General features: G+C 39.1%; 1 protein-coding gene across 2 annotated transcripts in view; it reads right to left on the bottom strand.

The window, feature by feature from the left end:
- Positions 1 to 3,551: 3,551 nt before the first annotated feature.
- Positions 3,552 to 26,980, bottom strand: part of CDH11 (cadherin 11) — a 144,488-nt gene continuing 121,059 nt past the window's right edge. For both annotated transcript variants that reach the window (XM_087420161.1, XM_004431677.3), the window contains 5 exons: positions 24,169 to 24,305; positions 23,196 to 23,329; positions 22,846 to 22,963; positions 7,224 to 7,475; positions 3,552 to 4,868 (listed from right to left, as the gene is read on the bottom strand). In XM_087420161.1, coding sequence (XP_087276287.1) covers positions 4,372 to 4,868; positions 7,224 to 7,475; positions 22,846 to 22,963; positions 23,196 to 23,329; positions 24,169 to 24,305 — 1,138 coding nt within the window. In that variant the 3' untranslated portion in view covers positions 3,552 to 4,371. The remainder of the gene's footprint in view (positions 4,869 to 7,223; positions 7,476 to 22,845; positions 22,964 to 23,195; positions 23,330 to 24,168; positions 24,306 to 26,980) is intronic.

Genomic DNA, 26,980 nt, shown 5'->3' with positions numbered 1-26,980 from the left:
GAATTAGTGAATTAATTAACATTCCCTTCTTATTTTTCAAAGCATTTGACATACAAGGATAAGGTTTATGCTTATTAATTACCCTTATTAATAAAACTAAAGTCAGCATTACTCTTCAACACCAGAGGGACTTCCTTCACCATTGAAATCCTCCTTTAAAGTTAGGAGAGAGTAGTGAAACCCAATTAGAAACATAGCCACTCCTGAGACTTCAACCACCATCTGATGATGCCTGCTCTACACGCCCAGCCCCCCTTCTGTACTGAGCTAGTAGCAGCACATCCCTATTTCTGATTACCTACTTAACAGCTCCACCTAGCTGTCACACAAACATCTCCAATTCACCAGTCCAACCCAAATTTAATTCAACTTCTTTCCCCCAAACCCGCTTCTCCTTTTGGATTCACAATCCCTGATAGCAAGATCACAATGCACTGAATTTCTAGGTAAGGAAGGTCAAAATCACACTAGCATTCTCGAATCAGTCCTCAAATCCTGATCAGTCTGTCTTATTGGTGCGCCATGATTCATTCAAGAAGTATTGACTGTGTCCCTATTATGTTTCAGGCACAATGTAAAAAACTGGGTATACAACAAGAAAACAAGATTCCTGCGCTCGTTGAGGTTACTTTCTGGTGGGGCCGTTAGACCCACAGACACAGGAAATGCCGGTAAGCAAGATAAGTTTAAAGAGCTGTAATTGATCCAAAGGAAATCAACAAAGGGTTACCCATTTTAGATGGAAAAGGGGGCACGTTTGATCTGTATGAGGAACTGATAGATGGCCGGTGTGGTTGAGGCTTAGCGCACTGAAAGGAGAATGGAGTAAGATGAAGTTGGAGAGGTTTGCAGGGCCCTGGTCATGTAAAGCAATAAAATAAGGGAATTGGAATATATTTGAAGACTTTGGGAAGCCTGTGAAGAGGTTTCACTTATGGAGTCATGTGATCAGAGTTGTGCGTTAAAATCCCTCTGGCTTCTTTGTGGAGAAGACGTTGGGAGGTGGAGAATGCCTAAGAGGCCGTTTCAGTCTTCCAGGTTAGAGATGACGATGGTCTAGACCAGGTTGATGGCAGTGAAGAGGCAGAGAAGCCTTGCCTCTTTTCCATCCCCAATTTAATGAATTATTTTAGGCCCTCATTGTATCTCATTTTGATTTTCATAAAAACCCTCTTGGTATGCCTCTAGGTTTAGATGCTCCTAACCTGGCCTCCACACTGCCTGCCAGATAGGTTTGGCCACTCTCCTGCTCAGAGATTCCAATTCGCTCCCTAACCCCCCAGCCATTGTCCTACAAAGGCTCTCATAAAGAGGTGAAGGATGTGGCACCGTTATCCAGGAGCACTTTCAAATGCAGCTGACCAGGTCCCACCTGCCATACAGAGCCAGACTCTCTGGGTACCATGAATGTGTATTTTTAATAAGTTTCTCCAAGTGATGTAGATGCTCTCTTATCTTCCCCATCATCCCCAGGAACACTGGGCTCTAACATATAATTTGGCTAAACACAAGATCTGTCCAGAACTGCTACAATTGGCTTACCCTCCATTCGTGGTCAACATCTCACCATCTCCTGTTATATCTTTCATTTATTTTGTTCCCTCAACCTTGAAGGAGGGGAAATATCTTGTTGCATTGTCTGGGGAGGTGAGTAGACATAAAGGTAAATAGATGATTATAAAACAACACGATAGATATTTTGGAACAGGGTTGGGAAGACTGAATGATGTTGAGGAAAGTAGCGAGATTCATTCTGCATCCTTAAGTAACTAGCACAGAGTCTACAAAATAAGATTTTAATGAATGAATGAATGAATGAATGAATGAGGAATGTAAACAACACCCACTACTGAAGGACAAGAAGAACAGAGCAGCGTTCCTTCTTTTGGTTGAATTGATGTCATAAAGCAGTGATTACTTTATATTGAAATAAGGAAGGATTTAACTAAGATTGCTTTTAAGGCAATATGTTCCCAATGAAAAAGGACTCCACTAGTAGGGAAAGACATTTTATTTCCAAGCTTCTAAGAGGGTTCTACAAACAATAGAGGCTTAACGTAAAAAAGAGAAGATAAAAAGAAAAAACAAGTATTTTTAACTATTGAAAAGTAGACAGCCTTTTTCTTAAAAAAAAAAAAAAACTTAAACATAAAAATGTGAAAATGTAGTTGTCAAATCTAATCCAAATACATTCCTAGAAAAAAGGATCATCCGTGGTGACGGGGTTACTTACAGCTGTATACTTGTTTAAGTGCTATTCATATTCCTTTTGAGTTATGCCTTCATTTCAAATTCAATTGGAGATCTGTGCAAATCTAGCAAAATATTCTTTGGATTATAAAAACTATACAAAAAATGAACAAAACCTGCAATTATGGAAGTATTGAGAGTGTGCAATCCTTCACTGAAATGAAAGATTCCACTGTGACATTGCCCACAGAATTTATCCCACTGAAGTGTTCAATTTGATTTAAATGTAGAGTATAATGGAAGTGAACACTTCATAAAAACATTTCTCTTCGTATGCATTTGACTGTGTCATAAAAATAGTACATAGCAGGATATCAAGAAATGCTTGAAACAAACTTTCACAATAAAGTAAAAAAAAACCAAAGATTATCTAAAAATTGTCTGCGATTCAAGAGAAAGCGTCTGCCCTGTGTCTAGGGGGAAAGTGGGGAAGTACTGAGTGGTCCTTCCCCGAGTATTGCTATGTTTGACCTTTGGCCCAACTGAGCAGGTGAAGTGTTCTTCACAGAAGTCCCAATCCCCAGGCGGCTGGCTGGGGCTGCAGGAGACTGTAAGTATACTCGCGGATCAAATGGCATTGACCCTCAGAATCCACCATGGTCCCTGCCCTCATTCTGAGCTTATTTTAAAATCAAGCATATTTTAAAACAAAGATTTGGAAATGAATTGCTCTTTCTTTTATCAAAATTTAAAATGCCACATTATGTTAAGAGCAGTTAAAACTACAGGAGGAAAAACAAGCAGTTTCAACTGTCAGAGTCATTATGATAAGCCTGGTAAGATCAAAGTGAGGAAAAATAGAATAACATAGGAGGTCTGATAAGTACACGTGGCAAATTTATATTTTTGACTTGTTACTCTCCCAACCCCCAAATGCTCGGTATGGGGCATAAAATCTGCATCTTGAACTTTAGAGTTCTGATAATTTCATTCCCTCATGGATCCGTCTCTCAGAACCATCGAATTACTGATATATAAGACAAATGCATATTATATAACAAGTATTAGAAAATCATTGACTGACCTAGATCTTTACCATCCTTTCTTTTCAGAAGATGGGTGCGAAGAGAAGCCAGGAAGCTAACAGCGAGAATGTACAAAAGCTTTACACGATGTTACAGAATCTTGTCTGAAAAAACATTTGCAAAGCATATCTGATTTTAAATAAACAATAAAAGCAGCAGACTACAACAGATCATAAATAGGGTTATTAAAAGATCACAATTATCTTAAATTAGAAATATAAATGGGTCATTAGGAATGCTTTTAATTTTTTTCAATGTTAAGACTCAAACCCAGAATTAAAAAAGAATCTTTTTTATTTCAAAGGTTGCTTCTTATATTGAAGCTCATATTAAAGCAAAGGTACAATGTTCATAAAATATAAGTGTGATGCCGTAACATTTCTTACATGTCAGAATACTGATATTTGTATGTATACTAAAATAAGAACTTTAAAATTGTACAAATAGATACATTAAAAATGACATAGAAATAGGGCGCCTCTCACTGAAACAAGACAGTTATATCTGGCACGTATTAGTTTAAGATGGAAGTAGAAGCAAAAAGATTTACAAGAATCAGCAGTAACAAGATTGATGCTCAAGAGACATAATTGTACATTGTATTGTACATACATTGTATGGGTTTAAGCTGGCTGAATATTATATATTTCAAGTTTAAAAATGCACTACATATAGAGTGTCCATAGTTTAAGGCGAAATTACAGCTCAGAACTGTTGTCCTTTCTAATTTTGTGGAAGCTTCTTTGACATATTAAAAAAAAAAAAAAGACTTAGATGTTCATAACACATAAACAATTTCCCTTCATTGTAAGTTCACCATTAGACTTCTCCTTCACTTAAATATTTTGTATGCCAAGTGGTTTTTTTCTCTAGCGAAGTTGATCAACAACCTCAACATTTGCCTTTTGGTGAGAAAAGGTACTTCACAGTATTTACCACTTTGATGTCCTTGCAGTTTTATTAAATGTATCCTCTCTGTAAAACTTTGCTTGTTTTAAATGAGCCATTCCTTGATTTAAAAAAATACCTGTTTCCATATCTTCTAGATTCATCAGAACGCCAGACAGTTCTTAAGGCCAAATTTGTAGCGTTATTGTTAAGAGTCGTCATCAAAAGTGTCTTTGGAACCATACAAGTCTGCTAGTTTCTTAAACCGAGGTCCCCAGTTCTGCAGGTAGTCATAGTCCAAGTCTGAATCTGTGGTGGCAGACTCTAAGGAGCTCAGAGACCCGGCCACCGAGCCCCTGCCTTCGTACCCATAGATTTGGATGGAGTCATAAGGAGGGGCGGTGGGATCATTATCCGCCTCCTGTATTCTCGTGTTGATGAAGTCATCCACATCCACACTGTTGGGCGCTGGCCGGAGCCCAGGCCTAGGCATGTACTGATACTCGGGTTTTATGTCTTTGCGAGGGATAAATCCATTGATACCGTCAGGATTCTGGAGGGTGGCGATATCAAAGGCTTCTGTGTCTTCTTCCCCACCCCCTTCATCATCATAGGTAATGATGTTCTCACGGACATCTTCTTCCTCAAAGACGATGAGCGGTTCTTTCTTTTGTCTTCTCAGGGTCACAAACAACACTACGATGACTACAGGGAAAGAAAAAGAAAGTAAGCATAGGCGAAGCCCAGTATCCTGGATTCTCTTCCCAGGGGAAGTCGGCTTACCATAAAGCACGGCGTACTCATGCTTCAGAACTGGAACCAGGCTACGAAATGAGAGCTCCACCTGGAATCCCCCAAGATGTGTAAAATGGCCCTCCACCTGTCTCCTGCTCTGCAAAATGCTGCCAGGAAAATATCATATCCAAACAAACTGGCCCGCTGGAACTATTTTGAGCTCTTTACAAATGAATCCGGCACTATTTGGAAGTCATGTTCCTGAGAATGAGAAAGATTCTAAATATGTTTGTCTGCAGCCTCCTAAAAGTGGCTCAGGCTTGTTTCTTTGTGCAAAGGAAGACAGCTGCCTCTTCAAAGTTTAGGAATGAGGACAGTCAGAAACGTCAGGTCCCAACTTTCTGCAGGAGGTGATGCTTGGCTCTTGCCCAGAGGTCCGGGGGTGGGGTCAGCATTGACCCTACTCTACTTTAACAAGAAATCTTACCGTAAGCTAGTCTCTTTTCAGACCACCGTATAGAAGAGGGGAAACTTCTAAAGGCCCCAAAGAAACAAATCTTCCCTTACTTATTTGAACACGGGAAAACAGCATCTGCTAAAACTCCAGATGAAGCAACTCCATCTCTTCCCTGCGAGAGGGGATTCCACTAAGCTCAGACAATCTAGGATGAGTGAGCAGATTTGCTTATAAGGAAAGTTCAGACGATGGTTAATTCTTTATCGATCCCCCCACCTCCTCACAAGAGGTTTCTACATCATTCCATTAGAACACTCTCCCACACACTCAGCAAGACTGAAGAAAATGTTTGTAGCTGTATTTGGGAAATGGACTTAAAGGCCCTTTGGGCCCACCATCACTCTGAGACGTAGGGAGGAAGGCTCGCACTTGCCCAGACTGCACGTGGCTCCCAGTGCTCACCAAGCAGAGTCCTTCCTCTGTGCCTTGTTCTTGACAACACTTTTAGCTGGACCACTCCTTTCACTTTCTTTGCTTGGCTGACTCTGTCTTATCTTTCACCATGGAAATCTTTCCTGGCACCCCACCCTGACACCAGACAGGGCTATGGGCTCCCACTCTATGCACCCATAGAGTGGGTTCTTACCATCATCATGACACTTATCACATGGTTTACACCTCTGGCTCATCCACTAGACTATGAATTTCTCAGAGGTCTTTCATATTCTGTTCCCTCTGCTTGGAATATCCATTCATCCCAGCCCCTTTCACCAGTTGGAAAACTCTTCTAGCATCTGACAAGGATGTCACATCCTCCAGGAAGATGTCTCTGACCTTCCCAGTCAATGTCAGGCACACTCTACGCTTGTGCACACAACCTTTGGTTCATGTCCCCATCATGGCACAAACCATGTGCCTCTGTAGTCTATCTGTTCATGCATATTTTCCTTGATAGGCTATGAACTTATCAAGCACAGAGATCTTCTATGATTCTTCTCATTATCTCCCATCGCTGAACACAGGGCCTGGTACCCAGATCATAGTCCGTAACTATTTGTTGAACTAAACTCCCTGGCTCTTCCTTATGTAGCTGGGCCCTATTAATTCATTCAATGGAGAACTACACATCATGGAACAAGCATAAATTTGATGTCAGACATACATGGATTTGAATCCTGATTTTTGTCACTCACTACTTCTGAGGCGTTGGGACAAATGATTTAATCCTCCTGAGGCCCAGCAATGGTAGATGTTATTTGCATCACCACATTGCTGTTATTACAGAGTAGACCACAGATGGGATGGAAGTGCAGAACTAACTCAGCTGGCAAGTGAAGGAAAAGCTCCCCAGGGGTCCCCAGAAGCTGAGGACTGCACCCAGATATTACGTATGATACAGAGGAGGAGAGTCAACACCAAGCTTTGGCTAGGCCGACTTTCATCTAGTTCCTTGAGTCCTTCATACACGGTCCCTTGCATCAGGATTACTCTTTCTGCCTCCAACTCTTCTCCTTCCTCTTATGAGGCAAACCATTGCTCATATACTAGATCTCTGGCTAGATTCTTCTTCTGTAAAAGGCGCTGTCCCCTCGCAGAGCGCCCTGACAGCTTCTGCTATGCAGTCTTGTGATGCAATCTGCTCATCATAACCTTCCCCTGACTCTGCTATTGCTGCTTGTTAAGCTGCCTGTTCCCTGCCCCCTACCATAAAATGCATGAGAGCAGGCACTGCCTCTCTCTTGTCTCAAACTGTGTCCATAGGGTATAGCATAGCTCCTGGTAACCAGCCTGACCTCAAGAAATAGATGTGTTTCAAGGATGGGTATCTGGTTGTAAGGCCCTTCCTCCAGGTGACGGGGATCCCTTACCCAGGAGAATGACGATGCAGGCAAGGATGGCGATCAGTGCCCCCGTGCTCAGGCCGGCGTTCAGGATGTAGGCCTCGGCATTGCAGGAGAGCAGCGCCCCATTCACGTCACACCCGCAGACCTTGATGGTGAGGGTGTTGGTGCTACTCATGGGTGGGATTCCACCATCGCTGATCACGATGGGCAGGAGGTACAAATCCTGCTTCTGCCGACTGAACCCTCCGCGCCGGGCATACACGCCTGCGGTGTTGTCTGTGGGGAGAGGGGAGACAAGGTGTGCTCTCAGGCAGGACCATTTAAACCACGGCCTTCACATTTTTGCATTCAGCTTGGCAGATGTGAGGGTGCTCTTCCCATCACCCGGGTTAACAACCAGAATCTTCCCCATTTGTTCTTTAATCTAGGCATCTGCAGAAGCCACTGTCATGTGGCATGACAGGATCACAGAATGATCTCTATGCATTTTGGGACAAAACTCAGAAATTGGTTCTTTTTCATTTGGAAGACACTGAATGCCCTCATTAGCAAGCTAATCACCTCAATTTCTGGTTGAGCATTGCCTCCTTCATCAGATCCCACAAAAGAGTGTGGGCTTCAACCACATACTCTGTGTTAGCATAGGATATAATTAAATATATAAGTGAATAGGAGAAAAAAACACAAAAAAGCTTCTTTTCATATTTGTACTTTCTCTATTTCATGACAAGCCTTCAGCCAATTTTTGTTTGTTTGCTTTTTTAAGAGATTTGCAATCCACCCTCAAACCTTGCCCAAACTGGGAACCCACTCAGGAGTCCTAAAGGAAAATATCGTCTTTAAAGAGGAAATATTTTGTAAACCCAGCAGCAGGTTTATAGTTTCTTTGAAATTCAAGCACCATTAGCCACTCAGTCAAACATGTCACTCCTCCTGCTTAAAATGATTCCAAATTTTCTCTGTTGCCCACACAACACAGCCCACCTTGACACAGCAGACCACCAGATTTCTCCCTAATCTAGACTATATCTTGTGTTCCAGGCTCACTCCCACCCCTTCCCACACATCCCAGTTCAGCCTGACGTGCAGAACTCGCTTCTGTTCCCAAGCATACCACGCTCTTCCAAATGCTCTGCCTTTTTACCCGCTGCTCTAATGCCCAAAAGCTGCTCTTTTTATCATGACAGATGAACTTCTTCTCCAGCCTCAAAATCGAATCCAAAAGTCATCTCTTCAGGGAGCCCTTTCTAGGCCTCTTCCATCATCTCGTCTGTGACCCGTAACACTGTATATTCCTGCAGAAATTGGTCTCCCACTATTCTGTCATTATTTGCTGGCATAACCACTTTGACCTCCCCTAGACCGTAAACTTCTGGAGAACAGGGGATTTTATCTGATTCATTTCCATCTCTCCAGTGCTGGACACCCAGCAGACATTCAATAAATATTTGTTGAACAAATGCATAACTGAGTTCTGGAGAAGGTTTAACCAAAATTCTCGATGTTGGCTTTCGTGTATTTCTCACTTGGTTGTAACCTATACCCCCAAATTCTTCTTCATCATGTTTTCTGCATATTTCTACCGGCCAAAAATATTTTTTCCAGGCTGTATGCTTTGGGGGAAAAGATTGGTATTGTAAAAGAGTAGAAGTTTTGAATATGCTCCATCAAATTACACACTTACACACATACACACATAGATCCTTGGTATAGCTTGCCTCTGTCTGTGAGTTAAGAATCAGTAATTTATAGCAATATGAATGTTATCACCAACAGGATGGCCCAAGAGCTAGCTGGCTTTAAATGGTTTGACAGTAACATGAATTAACTCTTGTCGTAGGAAAAAATATCTTAGAATCTCAAAATTAAATTGATATGTTTTAGGTTAAAGGAAATGTAATATATTCTCTTTGAGATAAAATATATATATATAAAAGGCAGATTCAATCTCATTTAGGGATGAGCAGATACTCTGAGTACTGCAGAAGGTAACGTGCGTACATGCAACGGCTTTTGGGAGGCCTTATAATGACAGATTCTCTGCCCTTGGCTGCCAACATCTCAATCAAAACAAGGCAGAACAGCAAGCCTTCATTTCTATACTTTCTGAATTTTGTGTGATTGGCATATATTGCTCTTATCACTGGAGAAAAATTATATATACTATGGAAAATCATGAAAAAATAAAAACAAACTGATCAAATAAAATGCTAACTGAAAATTCAGTTTCTTGACTGACTCTTGACTGCTTGACTTGCTCTTTCCTATTCGAGGCTATCTATACCATTGTTCTATGCTTAACAACTACAAATAAATTTACATATCTATCATAAATTATTTCAAAATAAGTTATTTTTTCTTCTCATATTTTTTTGAGTTCAAATAAGACTTTCACAAGTTAAAAGTTACAGTATCTACCCCATTTTAATGATCTGAAATGTCACTAATGCCATTATGAATAAAAATGAAAATGAAAAATTTAAGAAGAAAAGCAAATTAATTAACTCACTTAATCAAATATACCTCTTTGACGTGGATGACATCCCCAATAGATCACGTAGTTAATTTGTCTATTGGGTCCCATCCTGTCACCCATGGTGTTGGGTTGAAGAGAATGTGAACAGTTTTGGTTTTTTTCCCAAACCAGTGGAAGCCATAATTTAAAATCTATTTTTCAATGTGCCATCCATGCAAGACTGTCCCTCCAGATCACAGCAGGCTGGCTTATACATGCAGGTAATTGAAAATCAAACACGAATGGAAAACACGGATCTGAGCAGGACGCCAGCATGTGAATTCAAGATGTTTCATATTCTGAACAGCTGAGTCCTCTCAGACACGCTGAAACTATTATATAAAGGCTCATCAAAGTCCCCAGCTGACTGAACCATTTACAATCTCTGGGTGATAGATTGGTAGAATCTCGAGAGATTTTTTTTATTCTCTTCTAGTCAAACATGTTTCACATATGGATTTTAAGATTAGTTCAAGAGGTGGGAAAGAGATGGACTGAGGGGCTTTTCTTGGGCATTCACTAATTATATGCTTTAGAATGAGTCATTTGTCCCGTCCAGAGCCTCACTTGTTCATCTTTAAAGTGAGGACACTGGTTGATATCAAGCATGCCTCATGGGGTTGTTATTGGAACCAAATAACGTAATAAAAGCCACTGGTTGTCCTCTGTGCTGTGCTTCCAGAGGGCTCAGGAAACTTAACAGTTTCCTATCAGAAAACCTAGGCAGTATTGAGATTTTCCAGGACTGGTGAACTGGTGAAGGGTGAATGTGGTAGATAGGAAATGTGTCTAACCAGCCTGGCATGGCACTTAGGTGATCTATGTTGCTTGAATGAATAAAATATTTCCTCTGTAGATCTAAGCGGCCCCAGCACCAATGGAACGGTGAGCTTCCTTTCAGGAGGGCCATTTCAGAGGAGTCAGTGCTATGTCCTGTGATAGTCTTTCTTGTGGTCCACTCTGATCACTGATCTTTCACTAACAAAAAAAGCCACTATGGGCAGGAACTTGATGAAAAATGAATCTAGAAAAACAAATGGAAAAAGAAACAAACTAACAATAACAACAAAACCTTTATAGTAGAAATCAATTTTGCATCTTAAGTTTGACTACAGATTCTCTTTCATGTAAATTATTTTAACTAGCAGCCGCTCTCTCATTTGTCTTCAAGAGGGTCCCCTCACTTTGGACATACACATTACTGAGGTTTATGGGTGATTCAAGAGAAAAAAAGGTTCCATGAGGACACATTTTCAGGGAAGGTTCAAATTGATTCCTTGGTTAATAAGATGAGACAGAGAAAGACAAATGTCTCAATTTTTAAATATCCATCAAGAGCTTTCTCAGATCTTTCTCCTTTATAGATCTTCCAAAGAGCAAATCTCTCATTATGTGCGGTCAAATAGACCTGGGTTTGAACCTTGAATCTTCCACATGTTAATTGCCTGGCTTTAGATATATTAAGTAAATGTCTTGCGTTTCTTTATTCTCATCCAGGAAACTAATAACTTTTAGGGTTAAATTTTATTCCATTCATAAAGCTACTTAGCACAGTGCCAGACTGTTCGAGATGCACAGTAAATATTCATTCTTTTCTGGAAGCTCTCTTCTTTGAGCAGTAGACTAATGAGGAAGAGAAACTTATTGGCAAAGAGAGGAAAGTGAATTCTTGGAAATGTCATCTCGGCTTTGAATGTAATTGCCTACATAGAAGTGCTCATCATCCAGGGGTAAGAAAACAGTTCACGCTCTTCAGTCTTGGCAACATATTTCCCGTGGTAAGAAAATGTTTTTCAAGCTCCTCACAGTTTTTCATCCTGACACCCAATGTTCTCAACCCTGGCCACAGATATGTAACCAGGTCCATTTATTTCCTCCACTTAGGCAAAAACTTGCGAACGGGGCCATTAATTACTAGTATATGTCATGCACAAATTGTAGTGTTTCTATTAATGGAAAATAAATTCAGGTTTCAAATTTTTATGTCTATCACCTGAACTCCTAATCATATGCTGTTTTTATCTGTACACTTTGTCATTACACTAACAAAATGTACAGGTTCCTGCTAATGATGGTCTCCACGGTACCAGTTTGGGGATGCAAGTGTAAGGGTTATGATGATGATGTGGCCCAGTGGAGGGATACATACAACTGACATTAGAAAGGAAAATTATGATGGGGAAACAGCCCTTGACAGACAGACTGCACTGAGTGCCAACCTTGTCTTAGCCAAAAAGAAATTGGGAGCAGAGCAAAATGGGCAGTTTATGGGCATAGCCCCCGCATGTTAATAACTTGAAAAGAGGATGCACTGCAGCTAAGGAGTAGTGCATTCTGCTCTCACCTTGGCTTCTCTAAAGCTCTTAAGACGCTCTTTCTTACCATTCCTTTTTCTCTGTCCTTCTCTGCTGTGAAGCTAAAGATTCCCCATTGCTTGACCTGATCAGAGACACCTCAGCCTATGAAGAAAGGTCGTGGGTGCATCCGTCTGGGGCCCTTCCTTTGAGACTGTTAAAGATCTAGAGAATCTAGGCCAAACCTTGCTCTTATTTTGTTCACTTCTGACCCAAATCCACCTATTCTACCCTGTCTGCTCCAGCCTTAGACAAAGTAATCTATCTACTGCATAAAAAGCTTCCACGCACTTGAAGACAGTCAGTTTTGCAGTCATCAGCAGAATAATCGTTATTTGATTACTTTCCTCTGGGCCCTCTCCATTTTCCTGAGAAATGTGGCAATAGCTGTAGCAAGATGATGAAAAAACTATATATATATAAGCAAATACGTGAAATATATATACTGTAGCTAGTGTGTGTCCCAAAAGTCTTAGCAGAGTTTTAAGCTTGAATAATTTCAGAAGTATACATGCTACGCAATTATAACAGACATCATTGGAAAGTTTAATTACTTAGAATTTTTAATACAGAGTTTTGCAATTTTCGAAAAGTTAATTTTAATTTTTGATGCCAGTATTTGCCTTCAATCTGAGGGACTGAAATAATAGAAATTTCAAATAATATTTTTCAAGTTTGTAGCATTTCTATTTCTGGTATTACTAATGCTTAGAGATGAATGTAATAGCTTGAGTATATGTCTTTATTTTCTTGCTTTTCTGAACACCATATGAACCGTCTATCTACCTGTAGTTACTGCACGTATTGCTCATTTCACGGTCCATGGCAGTCCTACAAATGTCTAACCTCTCCACCAGACAGCAATCTCCCTGAGGGCAGGGACCTGTCTCACTCATCTTTGTGCACTTAGCAGTGTTTTGTGTGTTAACAGAATGAATAGCTGAATGAGATTCCTTTCACTACATCTCAGCAGCAATCTGCCTTTTCCACATAGTCAGATTTTACTGATTCATTAGCTTGCAGTCAATTTCCAGTCTGTATCTTCTCCCACTCCTCACTTTGAACCCAACCTGATCAACACTGCCTATAACTATATTGTGGATTTTGTTCCTGCTAAATATCTTCATCTTTTTATCTCATTATTCTCTGTTTTATTATTTAGGCTGAGTCAGATTCAACTAAGCAACATTTATTGAGCTGCTAATATGTGGAAACCTTATTCTTTGTTACTTCTGCATGCCTTATCCCAAAGAATATTTGAAACTAGGTTCAAAAAGTATAATTACCCTCATTTTATAGGAAAGGAAATTGAGAAACAAAGAGAGAAGCAATTACTCACAATAACATGGAAAATACAAACAAAACTAAGAATCAAACCCCTCTAGGTTTCACTATAGTTTCATAGCACACAGCAGACCGTAGAATTCTGATATTACTGCATGCCAACTACATTGGTTCTTTTTTTTACCAAATCTCCCCAACATGGTTATATAATTACATGGACCCTGTCACAGCCTATAGGAAGATCCAGGTAGACTCGGGTTCCAGATAAAAGAACTGCTCTTAGAAACGTAAGAGTTTTATGGTAGAGAGACCCACATTTAATACCTCCTTTCCCACAGCATTTCCAGAAACAGACACACAGCTTCATAAACAAACCACTATGCAAGAGGCAGAAAGAAACCTACTATTTTCCCAATATTTTGGAATGAAGGAAATGCTACAATAAGGTAAATTCAATAAGAGACTAGTCTTAAAATACTAACGAAGAAAATTGTTTGACCCAAGACTCTGATGGCTGTAACGTCTACCAACTGAATCAAGGAGCTGCACGCCACCAAAGAAGGGGTAATCATGATCTTTTAATTAACCAACACCTTTGATACTTGGGGATCAGCAAAATACGAACTACAATAAGTAAGCTTATAGGAATAATTGCTTACGTGTGTGTGTATATGAGACATCTAAATGTGCACTGTTTGTTGGTATTAATAGATTTTTCATTGTCATAATTTATCACATCCCTTAGAATCGACTCTCCATCCAGTTTTGTTTGAGGACAATTTTCTCTTTGGTGATAAGGAGGGAGAAAGAAACATGCTGCTAAGTATTTCTTGGTTTAAGACAAGGAAAACTACCAATGAATTCAATGGGATATAAAAACTTATGGCCTTTTCCAGGAGTTAGTTAAGTCAGTGACCAAAGGGAACCTGGAAAAAATAATGTGTCTGATTCTCCAAGAAGACCTATTTCTCTTTTTTGTGGGGTTGGGGAGGGGATGGGTTCCCAGATAAACTATGTTCTGTTTTGGATAAGCCGCAGCAACGATTTTCAGGCAGAAAAGGAACATAATTATTTACACAGGGAAAATGGCAGGGCATTAAAAGACATCTGCCATTTTGATCTGCCAACAAAGCATCTTCCATATTGAAGCAATTAAGGGGAAAAAAAGTTCCAGAGAAATCTGTTTGGCTATCTTTAAATTATAAAAGTGAAAAACCAGAAACATATTTGGATGCTATTTGGTGCTGCTCATGAAAAACAAAATGTCCTTAGTTTAGACCAAAGAAAAAAAAGGAAAGACAGAAAGAAAGATGTTTGCCAATGGGTCTAATCAGGGTGAATTTGTCTTGGCTATTCTTTCTTAACCAGCCAAACATGCTTTCCATGCAAACATTTTTTTAAGTTCTGTTTTGTTTTTTCTTTTTTTTAGCAGTTTAAACTGAACTCTGAATGTATCATGTATTAGAGTTCATTTAGTCTGCAACTTGGCCCAACTTTGATAATATTATACTAGCAAAATGAATACATTTGAAGGTCATCTCTTCCTGGATCCAAGCCCTGGATGTCCAATGTAACTTTGTGGAATAATAAATGGATGGATGGATGGAAAGAATGGGTGACTGACTCCTTCTGAATATTCCAACATCAAAGATGGGTTGTCTTTTTCAGCCTGAAGCTTATATCATAATTATTTTTCCCATAATAATAACGAAGAACAAATACCTGAAATTTCTGAAGCACATTACATGTTTTCTCATCCACTCTTTCACTTTAATCTATTCTTTTGGTCAACCCTCTTTTCTCAAGTGTTGGGTTACTGCCCCACAGAGCTCATATTCTAGTGGAAGACAGACAGGGAAACGAGTGCTTAGAATGCAGAGTGATAAGAGAAACACTAAAGGTTAGGGCAGTGTTCCTGGAGCACAGAGGAGGAAGCATCCAAAATGGGCTGGGGATGTCTGGCAAAGCTTCACCTAAAAGACCTCATTTATGGTGAAACTTGAAAGAAAAGGAATAGGCAGAAGGAGTACATTCCTGGCAATCAAGGCATATTTGGGAAACTAGAGGTGGTTTCAAGTTTCTGGAACTTAACGTTTACTGTAGCAAGAGAAAGGAGATGATAGAGGCAAAGTTTACAGGGTATAGATCATATAATTTCTTGCTCACTAAGATATGAAGTTTCATTTAAACCCACAGGAGATGGAGAGCCAGAGAAGAATTTTAAGAAGAAAGAGAGACATCATCAGGTATGTTTATTAGTAAGGACTGAGTTAAGTTGGGGCAAGACTGGGGTCAGACGGGCCTGTTTGGAGGCTACCGTGATGGTCACAGATCCTCTGTGGGTAGCTCATTAACAGTCACTATCATAATCAGCTATGCTTCCACAATATAGCTACCTTTGCTGGATGTGCTTTTGGGAAGGCCCTGACATCAGGAACTATGTCATATTCATTGCTAAAGCCCCACTCCTGGACCCTTACCTTGATCCTGGCCCACAGTACATGAGAACAGCTCATTTTTCCATGATTATGGAAGATGGAAAGAAGACAACGTGCTAGGGGAACGCGGAAATACCTAGTTTTTGATGAATGTCATTGATACTAAATATGGAAGAAACATCAAGGGCAGAGAAGGTCAAATGAAACAGGGAAGGTGCTTCATGATGTCTAAAGGGTTGCCCTTTCAATCTGTTGACTTGAAAATCCTAAGAGTATTTTTGTTGCTGTTAAAATAGGTACTTAATGCAAGCTCCTAAAATTGTCCTCTGTCGCTCAAATGACTAAACAATGTTTTAGTAGCCAAGTAACTCCATGACCTGATAGACCTTCAACTTTAGTAGAGATGGCCCATTGGAAAGCATGGGGTCCTGGGGTTCTGAGAACCTGGGATGTGTTCCAGTAATGCCCAGTTTTCGGTATTTCAGTGTCTTTATTTCTCAGAATAGCAGCTCAATCCACGAATTAGGAGTCATGTAATAACTGACAATTTTTCCTATAGAACAGTAATTGGATTAATTATATGTCAAATATTCAAGTATTAAGATTGTTCTCCTTCTAGAGATACAAAGAGTAAAACCAAGCATTTAATCTCTACTCCTTGCGTTTTCCTTTATATTTTATCAAATGATCATTGTTTGGAACAAGAGGTTTGGAAATTAAAAATATGAAGTTCAATATTAGGATATTTCAATTTAATTACTTTATCAAATCATTAGGTCAAAGGACAAAATCATACCATCTTCTTGTTAGAATCCAAAAGTTGACTCTGATAAATATTTAACATTAATTTTTTAATAGACTAATAATGAAAATGAAATTCCCTAAAACACACACACACACCCCCTACAACACAAAATTTTAATCCAACAACGAATATTATGCTTAAGGGTGAAACACTAGAACTAATATCTCTATTAAAGTAACAAGTGAAGCAAGAATGGCCATTGTTATTGCTATTATTTAACACATATCCTAAAAGTGCAAATCTAAGCAATAAGACCAAAAAAACCCCCAAATACCAAAAAAGATGAAGCAAATTGTCATTATTTAACTTTTATATAGTTGTCTCCCTAAAAAACCCAGTAAAATCAGCTGAGAAGTTACATCACTTTAGAACTATGTCCAACAATAAATAAACTAATTTATTTTATTTATTTATATTTTTGTGAGGAAGATCAGCCCTGAGCTAACATCCGATGCCAATCCTCCTCTTTTTTGCTAAGGAAGATTGACCCTGGACTAACATCCATGCCCATCTTCCTCCACTTTATATGGGACGCCACCACAGCATGGCTTGACAGTGGTGCATCGGTGCATGCCTGGGATCCGAAACTGCGAACCCTGGGCTGCCAAAGTGGAGCGTGTGCACTTAACCACTGCGCCACCGGGCCTAAATAAACTAATTTAAATAGCTATAGTTTACACTAAAAATAGTCACTTAGAAAATATAAGTTAAAAATCCACTTCACAACAGCATCTACAATATGAAGTAGCCAGCCATAAATTTAATAAGAAATGCATAGGAAAAAAATGAAGAAAACTACAAAAGATCCCCGATGGTAATAAAACGAGAATTGATTCAATGGAAAGTCAGACCACATTTCTGGATGGGAAGAATATTTTTAAATTTTTAGTTCTTAAATTAATCCATAAATTTAAGGTGAACTCAATAAAATTCACAAAGGTACTTCTATCTAGAGGAACAAAGAAGCCAAAATTTAAGAAAGAGAATAAAGTGACAATAACGTGCAGAAAGCATCTGTCAGATTTTAACATATGTATGTATGCAGCCGTTAAAGAAAAATACAACACTAGTACTAGAGTAAATACATAGAATCGGAAAAACTGAAAATCCAAAAAAATCGTAGAGTATGTAATGCACATGATAATAAAGATGGTGTTACAAAGCAGTTGGAAATGACTGATTATTTCTTAAATGATATTTAGGAAATGGCCAACAATTTGGGGTTGTATATTTATTTCACGTGGATAAATGGTTGAAATGGAAAACATGATATATAAGAATGAAGAAAAGATAGGTGAATACTGATATCAACTTTGGATAAGGAAAGCCTTGCTAAGCATAATAATAAATAGAGAAAAACTGATACAAAAAGTGTAACATATATTCTTAAGAATAAAGCATTATCAGAATTGAAAGGACATTGATACAGTGAGGAAATCTATGCAATAGGTATGATAGGTCAAAGGTTAACAGCATTAGAAGATGAAGGGACTTTACAAATCAATTGCAAAATGATGAATATACAATTCAAAAATGGGCAAAGGATAAGAATAGTCAATTTACAAAGCAAAAAAGAAGAAATGATCAATACTTATTTAAAAATCCTGGCTTTACTAGTTATGAAAGAAACTGATATTTTAAAATGTGATTATATTTCACTTATCAGTGTCAATGATTTAAAAAGAATAATAACATCTAGAGTTGACTTGAATGGGAGGAAATGGGACCTCACCTGTTTTACTGATGGTACTATAAATATTTTTGGTAGTCTAAATATTTCTGATGTGCAGTTCGTCAATCAAGTATCAAAAATGTTTGATCCAGTAATTCTACTCTAGGAATATATCCTAGAAGAACAATTAGATATTGGCAAAGGTGTGTGAAAACAACGCACTTACACAACAGTAGTCAACTGATATCAGACACCCTTGTAGTGGAGTTGGGAAGATATTTAGAAGAAAACATTGACATGAGCACATTGATGCTGAAAAATGTATATCACATATTATTAATTGGGAATAAAGTGGACATGTATTTTATGATTGCCTTTTCTTGATCTTTTTTTTTTTTTTGTGAGGAAGACCGGCTCTGAGCTAACATCTACTGCCAATCCTCCTCCTTTTTTTTTTTTCTTTTCCCCGAAGCCCCAGTAGATAGTTGTATGTCATAGTTGCACATCCTCCTAGTTGCTGTATGTGGGATGCGGCCTCAGCATGGCCAGAGAAGCGGTGCGTCGGTGCGTGCCCAGGATCCGAACCTGGGCCGCCAGTAGCAGAGCGCACGCACTTAACCGCTAAGCCACGGGGCCGGCCCTATGATTGCCTTTTCTAAAGATCAAAATAGAGTCAAGAAAAAGTCTGGAAGTATAGGTATAAAAAATAGTAGTAATTATTTCTGGATAGTACATTATCAAGTTATTATCTTTAATTTTATTTCTGCTTGTTTGTATTTTCTAATTTTCCTACAAGGAATAGATATTAATTATGCAGTAGAAGAAAATTATAAAATCCTTTGCAAATATATTTTACTAAAATTATTATGGCTGTGATTAAAATTGAAACTGAAGCACAGTTTGTCCTTCTCTGTTCACATTTTTCCTGGAATCCTAGATTGATGAATTGAACTGAATTTCAGATTTTTCCTCTTCTGAAGATTGCTATTATTTGCTATGAGACAAACAAATATTTTTTAAACAGAATTAACTAAAAAAGATATGAGCTTTACATTCATAATATAGTGTTGTATACACCAGACAGAACCCTCCAAGTACTCAAACTTCTTAGTTTAATTTCACTTATTGGCAGCACGACCTTGGACAAGCCTCTAAAGCTTCTGATAGTCTCAAATTCCTTCCTAATCTAGAAGATGGGGATAAAAATATCCAACATGCCCACCTCATGGAGCTATTTGAAGAATTAAGTGAAACAATGGCCATGAGAAGGTTTTATAAACCAATGAAGAGCTAGATAGATGAGAGGGGCTATTCTCAGTATTTTTTTTTCTTTGCACTTTTCTTATCCATTACACACTTTTTTGTGTTTTTAGAGATGCCATACATCTGATATTTTCAAAGTAAATGCATCTCAAAACCTGGGCGGATCAGCTTTTCATCTGCCCCAACAGCACCATTCTCGATACTAATAGCCCAAGATGGACTTAAATGTTGAAGAGTCATCCAGTATTCTGCTTTCCTGCTGCCTGCTGAGTTGTCTTTGAAGCTTGGGCTGTAGACGGAGTAATAAAAAATGAAATAACAGGCTTATGTGTACTAAAATGGCTTCCGTTATATTTCTAACTCTGCCAAATGCTTATGCTGAGTTTAGGCAAACCCAATCCTGATTATTTACAGGGCGTAATGGAAGTAAACACTCAAAGAGAAAGAAACCTGATGCTTTTACTCAGCATGATATAAACTATTATCTCATGTTTTCTATGGAAAACAGTCTCAGCCGAGAAATTTGGTAACTCAGTAGGCTATTAATAGGATGTAGAATGCGATTACTCCTTTTGGATTACTTCAATATGTAATTACTTTTAGGAGCTACTAGAAAGAAACTATTAAATGATAATTATAAGACTGTATTTGCTTTAAGGTTTTGTAATAGCTCTAAACATGGGAGTTTTCATTAGCTGTTTGCCATAGTTAATAAAGTCATTTTTCTTAAAATGTAGCAATTCCCTGCAAAAGTGGTAGCTCCATGTTATCGGAAAGGGCAGGGGAGACAGATCGTGTAGTAGGTTGGCTCGTCTACGGTAATATAATCTCTTTGAAAATATAGATGGCATCTCCAAAGTATTGCAACAAATTGAAATACTTATAACTCCCTAGAGAACAATATGTCTTGGTATAACGTTTTCAGAGAGTTAACAGCAACTCAATATTATTGTACACATAAAAAGAAAGAAGGCAAGGCAAGTGATGGAGGTGAAGTTGGCACAATGAGAAAAGCCTAGAAACACCTGCTGTGTCAGCAGGCATCCAGCGATAACCAGGGACGTTGCTGGGAATGCATCCAGGAGTTAGACCTCAAATGTAAGTTAGGGATTACATGAACACACAGATAAAAGTCTGATCACAAATACTTGAGGAAACAGATAACAAAAGAAGTGGTGACATAAGAGGTATGTGAGAACACTAGAGTTTTCTGGACAACAGAGTCAATCACTTTACTATTGATAAAACTAAACGTACGTGGACACTTTTTGTTATTAGTATCTTCTTCTTCATAAAACTGACATAAGCCTAGGCTAATGGAGAAATCTATCAACCCAGGGCAGATCAGAAATAATTTGAGAATTAAGAAAATTCCAAGAGTGGAGGGAGGGATTCTCATGTAAATAAGATAAAATGAAATAAAAGGCTTGTATGTACTAAGAGGGCTTCCGTTATATTTCTAACTATGCCAAATGCTTATGCCGAGTTTAGGCATTCCACCAAATAAAGAGGCACACATATCTTAGAAAGTATCATGAAAACACTGTTTATATACCTGGTTCAATTCAGCTCAGCAAACATTTATTAAATGCCCACTACATGCCAGAGTCTCTCTGCTTTGGAGAAATCTACAAAAGGAAATTCCTATATTATATACCTGCCCCACTGGAGGTACCTGTGCTCCTAGTTCTCAGTGCTCTGCAGAATTATCTTTTTAAGGGGTTTAAGGTACTCACAGGTGCACATCAACCAAAGTCAACAGGTAAAAGAAAAATCCTAGATTAAATATAAAATTAAAGAGTTCCACATAATGTTTTCATTTTGAAATGATGGGAATCATATATAAAGTGAATCATAGGTGGTTTTGTCGAGTTCCTTTAGAACACGTGTCTCCACTTAACTTCCTTCACACCTAGGCTCTCAAGAGCACTGCAGAAAACAAGGCATCAGGAGAGAAAGTCTCCGTCATAGCACCTAGGACATTGTACCCCACGGACTCATTTGATATGTGCTTGATTTACAAGGCCATAATCAAACGCTCAAATCTGTTCAAGAAATAGTAACAAAGTATATCAGACCATATCCCTCCAAATTCAAGCAGCATGGGGAACACTTCTCTGCTTTAATGATTAACCCAGTAGGGTACAGTGGTTAAGGCTGTAACCTCTAGACTCTGAATGCCTGGGTTTAAAATCTAGATCTAGCTCCTATGTGGCTGATTGACTTTGAAAAATTTACTGGACAATTCTGTGCCTCATTTTCCTCACCTTCAAAATGGGAATAATAACCCTTACCTATGGTATATTGAGAGAATTAAATGGATCAAGTAGGAGAAGGACCTTGGCATGGTGTTTGGAACATATATCTACTGGTATTTATGATAGTGGTAACAGTGATGGGGAAAGTAATGATAATTATTAGATTAATTTAAGACCCTATAAGCCTGATCTCAGTTACTGGGAAATTGAATTATTAGTCCATAGCTAGCATGTGGCTAATGAAAACATATATCCTCAGGAGGACCACTTTTCATTCCTATGTCAGATGACGGCATTTGTCTTCCTATTTTTATAGACCTGCACTGTCACAGGTTTATAGGAACAGATGCAGACCAAAATAGTCTGGACAGGAGTTAAGAAACTTACTTTCTGATCCTCGTTCTACTGCCAACTTTGTCATGGGACTTCATCGGTTTGGGCCTATACAAAATAACTACTTCAAATAGTTTGCAAGTCTAGAACCTCCTTGATTGATGCAATGAGAAGCTGAAATCAGAGGACATTTTGCCGTGGTTACAGTGGCCAAAGAATGCTTTGTTCCTGCCCTTCAGGCCATAATTCTGCACCCACTTTTCGGTATTAAGCTCTGTGCCCAACCACATTGCATTAAAACCGTGCTTGGAAGGGAAGGCCTGCTGAAAGATTACATTGCCTTACAAAGTTGAACTAATCTCTTTTAACGCTTTACTTGATATCAATATTCATAAAGCCATGCTTCCCCTCAAGGGTTTATCAACCTCTTAAAAAAAGATAAATGAAGTTGTTTGCATATTGACCCTGAAAGCTTCCCCACTTGGTTTTCCCACTGCTTCATGAATATCAAAGCCAAGAAAAAAGGTAAAATAAAATTAGACTCACTTATTCATATGCACCAAATGAGCCCATGTCTCAAAATAAAGGTGGCATTATTATTTCTTGTTTGTTCTTCAACAGAAAGGCATTATTAAGATTATGGAAAATACTTGTGCTCTGCAATATAAATGCCATTAGGTTTCCATTTCTACTTCTCTGAATGCATAGGAACCTTGGTACGAACCTCTGTTGTCTCTGACTGTGAAATTTGGATTGTGAATGATTTCAGGGGGTAGACTGAAGATAAATCTTGGTCCATTGGCTGTGTCATCCTTGTCATCTGCACTAATTGTAACAATTGGCTGAAAGAGAAAGGTGGCCCATAAATAATCATGCTGACATTGGCACATCATTTATTCAGAAATCCCTGGCTGGCTAAAAAGCCCCGTTTTAATTAGAGAACAGAGCTCCAGAGCTAAACTAGGGCTGTGAAGCCTTCTTGGGCAACAGGAGGTATCTCCAGGTGATGCTCTCCAAACCAAACTCTGTTTCCAAATTCCTTGCTCATAGCCAGGGAGGGGGAAGCAGCATTACCTGGTTAGAAAGTGGCTTGGTCTGGTCACTCTCACAGATGAAGCCTTCATAAGGGGCAGCAAACTTGGGAGCATTATCATTGACATCGAGGACCCTAATGGCCACTGGGACTTTGGCTTCCTGATGCCCTTTGTCTGGAAGGAGAGAATTGAAACAGTCAATGCAAGGGAGGAATCCACACTGATCCAAGGTTACTCTTAGGAAAGAGTAAGCTCCAGCCACTCATTTGGGCAGTGCAGGGAAAGGCAGTGTTGGCACAAAAGCCATCTAAATCCTGACATATGCTAGGTCCAGTGTGAGGGGGATGTCCTGGAATACATGTCAATATTAGACTAGTGAAATAAACCACTCCATTTCCGATGACTCTGATGCTGAGGTTTAATTCTAAATGCTCATAATGGAGCCTAGCCCTCCAGAGCACAGTCCATTGCAGTAGTTCTCAAAGTGGGGTCCCCAGAGCATCAGAATCTTCTAGGAACTTGGTGGAAATGAAACTTCTCAGGCCTGACTTAGACCTACTGAATCAGAGGCTCTGAGGGTAGGATCCAGAAATCTTTGCTATATCAATCCTTCCATGATATTCTGATGCAATCAAGTTTGAGAACCATTTGTCTATAGGTAAACAAGAACCCACAAATCTTGCCTCTAAGGATTCTGCTGCTCTGGGTTTAAACAAAACTGAGTGACAGGATAAAGTGGGGAATCCTTCAGTAATGGTTATGAGTTTCAAGCTGCTGAGGGCTATCAGTTCACTTGCCAAGTTTGTATCCAGTTCTGCCAGAGAAAATGAAAATATCTCTATTTGCTTATATGTATTCCTAGACAGATCACCAAAATAAAATTTTAAAGATTGAAAACTATGTTGAAGACTAAAAAATTCATTCTATCTCAGCTGTCTGTTATTTTCCAGAATATACAGTCTTAAGGATAATATTTGGTAAAGTAGAATCAAAACCCTTAGGAGAATACTTACGGATTTCTGCTGCAAAAACAGATATGTTGATCCAGGCAGTTTCCTCTCTATCCATAGGTTTCATAGTTTTAATAAAACCATCCTCTGGATTAATAGTGAAAAACCTGTCGAGGTCAGTATGACGATCGATTGTATACCTAAGCAGAATGCAAATGAGGCAATTAGACCAAGACATATTGAGCAGCTTAATATTTGAATATTTTCTCCATGCTATATTTAAAGCAACTTTTTCAATGAATTGCTTGAGATAGGTTTTCTTTTTAATCAAATTTACTCTTCAAACTTCGTACATGAATCTTGTATAGAAATCATTTTGCCACATTGGAATTCTTTATTCAGTACAATGAATGAAAGAGCTGTTTAGCATATTTGATCGAGAAGCATAATAACATGTTGCATATTCTCCATATTTACTACGATCACCCACCATCTGAATATTTATGAAACTGCATTTGGGAAATGGGTTTGCCTTGCTCCCAAACTACTCAGCAAGTCACGAATGCATCAAATCTTTGCCAGATTTTTGCATATGAGATATTAAATAGTTTCAAGTTTATCTAAATTTATCATCAAGGAGCATTTATGGTTCTAAAAAATCAGTTTTCTCCTATTTAAAGAAAATGCTAACTACATTTTGAGTGGATTTATCTAGTTTATTTATTTAGTTTTAGGAGTTCTCAGGTGGTTTGGTTCTGAATTCCAGGGTGAAATATGCAAAGCAAGCTTGGCCCTTCATTGTAGAGCATTCTTCCCACACTTTAATGACTCCAGGCTGTGTCCAACAGCATAGCCAGAAGGTTTTAGCTAATCCTGTCCACTAGAACATTTGCTTGTTCCTAACAAAAGAAAAAATAATTTCCAGAAGATTATTGGAGTGTATTTATGGCAAGGTGAGGTGGGAGACGGGGCAAGAAGAATGGCCTTTACTGAGATATAAGGTGAAATAACTTGCCCTGGAACACCCAGAGAGTTGTAAGTCCTGGAGTCCTGGCTTTAATGAGTCTGTCGAACTCCAAAGCCCCTTCCCTTTTCACTCCACCAGACCTACTCCAAAATGGAGAAGAGCAAAGATGGTTATGTTAACTTGGGTAGCATGCTGGGCTTCATAGCTGGCTGGTTTCCTGCTCTTCAAGGGCTTATCTGTGTTTTCCAAAAGTTTACAGAATATACATGTCCAAAGGCATTCATTGAGGGTCATGAAATCAAAGAATACTAGATGTAGCAAAGACCAGGGGTATAATAGGGTTCAAGCTTTTTGATTTACAAATGATGGGATTTGAAATGGTCTGTATCTAGTTTCTGGGGGAGCCAATATTAGAATCCCAATCTTCTAATTCTAGATCATGTTCTTTCCAGGAAAGAGGAACTGCACATTGAGCAGCACTTCACAGTATACAAAACATGAGCTCATCCGTGATAACATTTGACTTCACAGCTCCCTGTGGGAATGGAATGAGGGGTCCCTTTCCCCAGTGAGGAAACTGAAGATAAGCCATCACCCAACTCATTAATGTAGGTAGAGGCTCAGTAACTGAGCCTCAGCAGGTAGCCCTATGTGAAAAGGAAGCCAAAATAATAGAAGACCTTTTCCCCTGCCACCAGGGAGTTTGCTATCTAGTTGACATGACAAGACACATTCAGGGGAAGAGAGATAATTAATAAATCAAAGCATTGTTCTATAAAAGTGAAGGGCAAGGATTTTGGTTTTGTAAAGTACAAGATACAAGTTCATGCTCCACTACACATAAGCTGAGTGATACTGGAAAAGCCGTTTAAGTTCTTTAAATCTCAGCTTATTTATCTTTAAAACTGGAATATTAATTGTACCTAACTTTTAGGTTATCTGGGAGAATGACACGAAATAATGGATGTTTAAGATACATAACCTAGTGCCTCACTCATGGTTACACTGTACAACAAATAACAGCTGCTATTATTTCTGTTGTTGCTGCTGCTGTTACACACTGTGGAGAGATCATGGAAGCTCTCAAATGTCAATCTACATAGTGTGACCTTCATCCTACAGCCAGTGAAAAGTCATGGAAGGCCTTTGATGAGAGGAAGAAATAAATGGAATTGGGCTATCAGGGTGATTATTATTATTATTTTTTTTGTGAGGAAGATCAGCCCCGTGCTAACATCTGCCAATCCTCCTCTTTTAGCTGAGGAAGACTGGCCCTGGGCTAACATCCGTGCCCATCTTCCTCCACTTTATATGGGACGCCACCACAGCATGGCTTGCCAAGCGGCGCGTCAGTGAGCGCCCGGGATCCGAACCGGCGAACTCCGGACCACTGCAGCAGAGCGCACGCACTTAACTGCTTGCGCCACCAGGCCTGCCCCTATCAGGGTGATTATTAAGGTAGGGAGGGCAAGGTGGTCTGAGGAGAGAAGAGGGGAAGGGACAGTGGAACTTAAGGATCTGATGTAGTTTGGAAAGAATAAAGTGATAAAGGAGTTAGGTATAGGAGGGACAGAAGGAACAGAAGACTGTGATGAAGAAAGCACCAGAGGACTCAGTGGGTATTTGGAGATCTGTGGGAGGCTGGGAGAGTCCTAGAGAGTTTGTAGCCCAGTGTCAGAAAGAGGGAGACACTGGGAGATACAAAAATAAAGTCCACTTAGGAGGAAAGAGAGGCTGAAATTCCACTGGGGACATGCTGCCATGTGAACAGAGAAAAGATTCCACTCTATTGTAGGATTCACAGAGTCAGGGGTAGAGTCAGTCTTTTTTTAAAGCATGTCACAATAAGCATAAACTCAAAAATATGTTTTGAATGAAGGAGTGACCTGGTGAAGGAAAAAGCAAATG

Source organism: Ceratotherium simum, chromosome 30 (assembly GCF_057802395.1).
Source record: "Ceratotherium simum simum isolate JZ-2026a chromosome 30, ASM5780239v1, whole genome shotgun sequence".
Taxonomy (NCBI): domain Eukaryota; kingdom Metazoa; phylum Chordata; class Mammalia; order Perissodactyla; family Rhinocerotidae; genus Ceratotherium; species Ceratotherium simum.
This window is presented reverse-complemented; position numbering and strand designations above follow the sequence as displayed.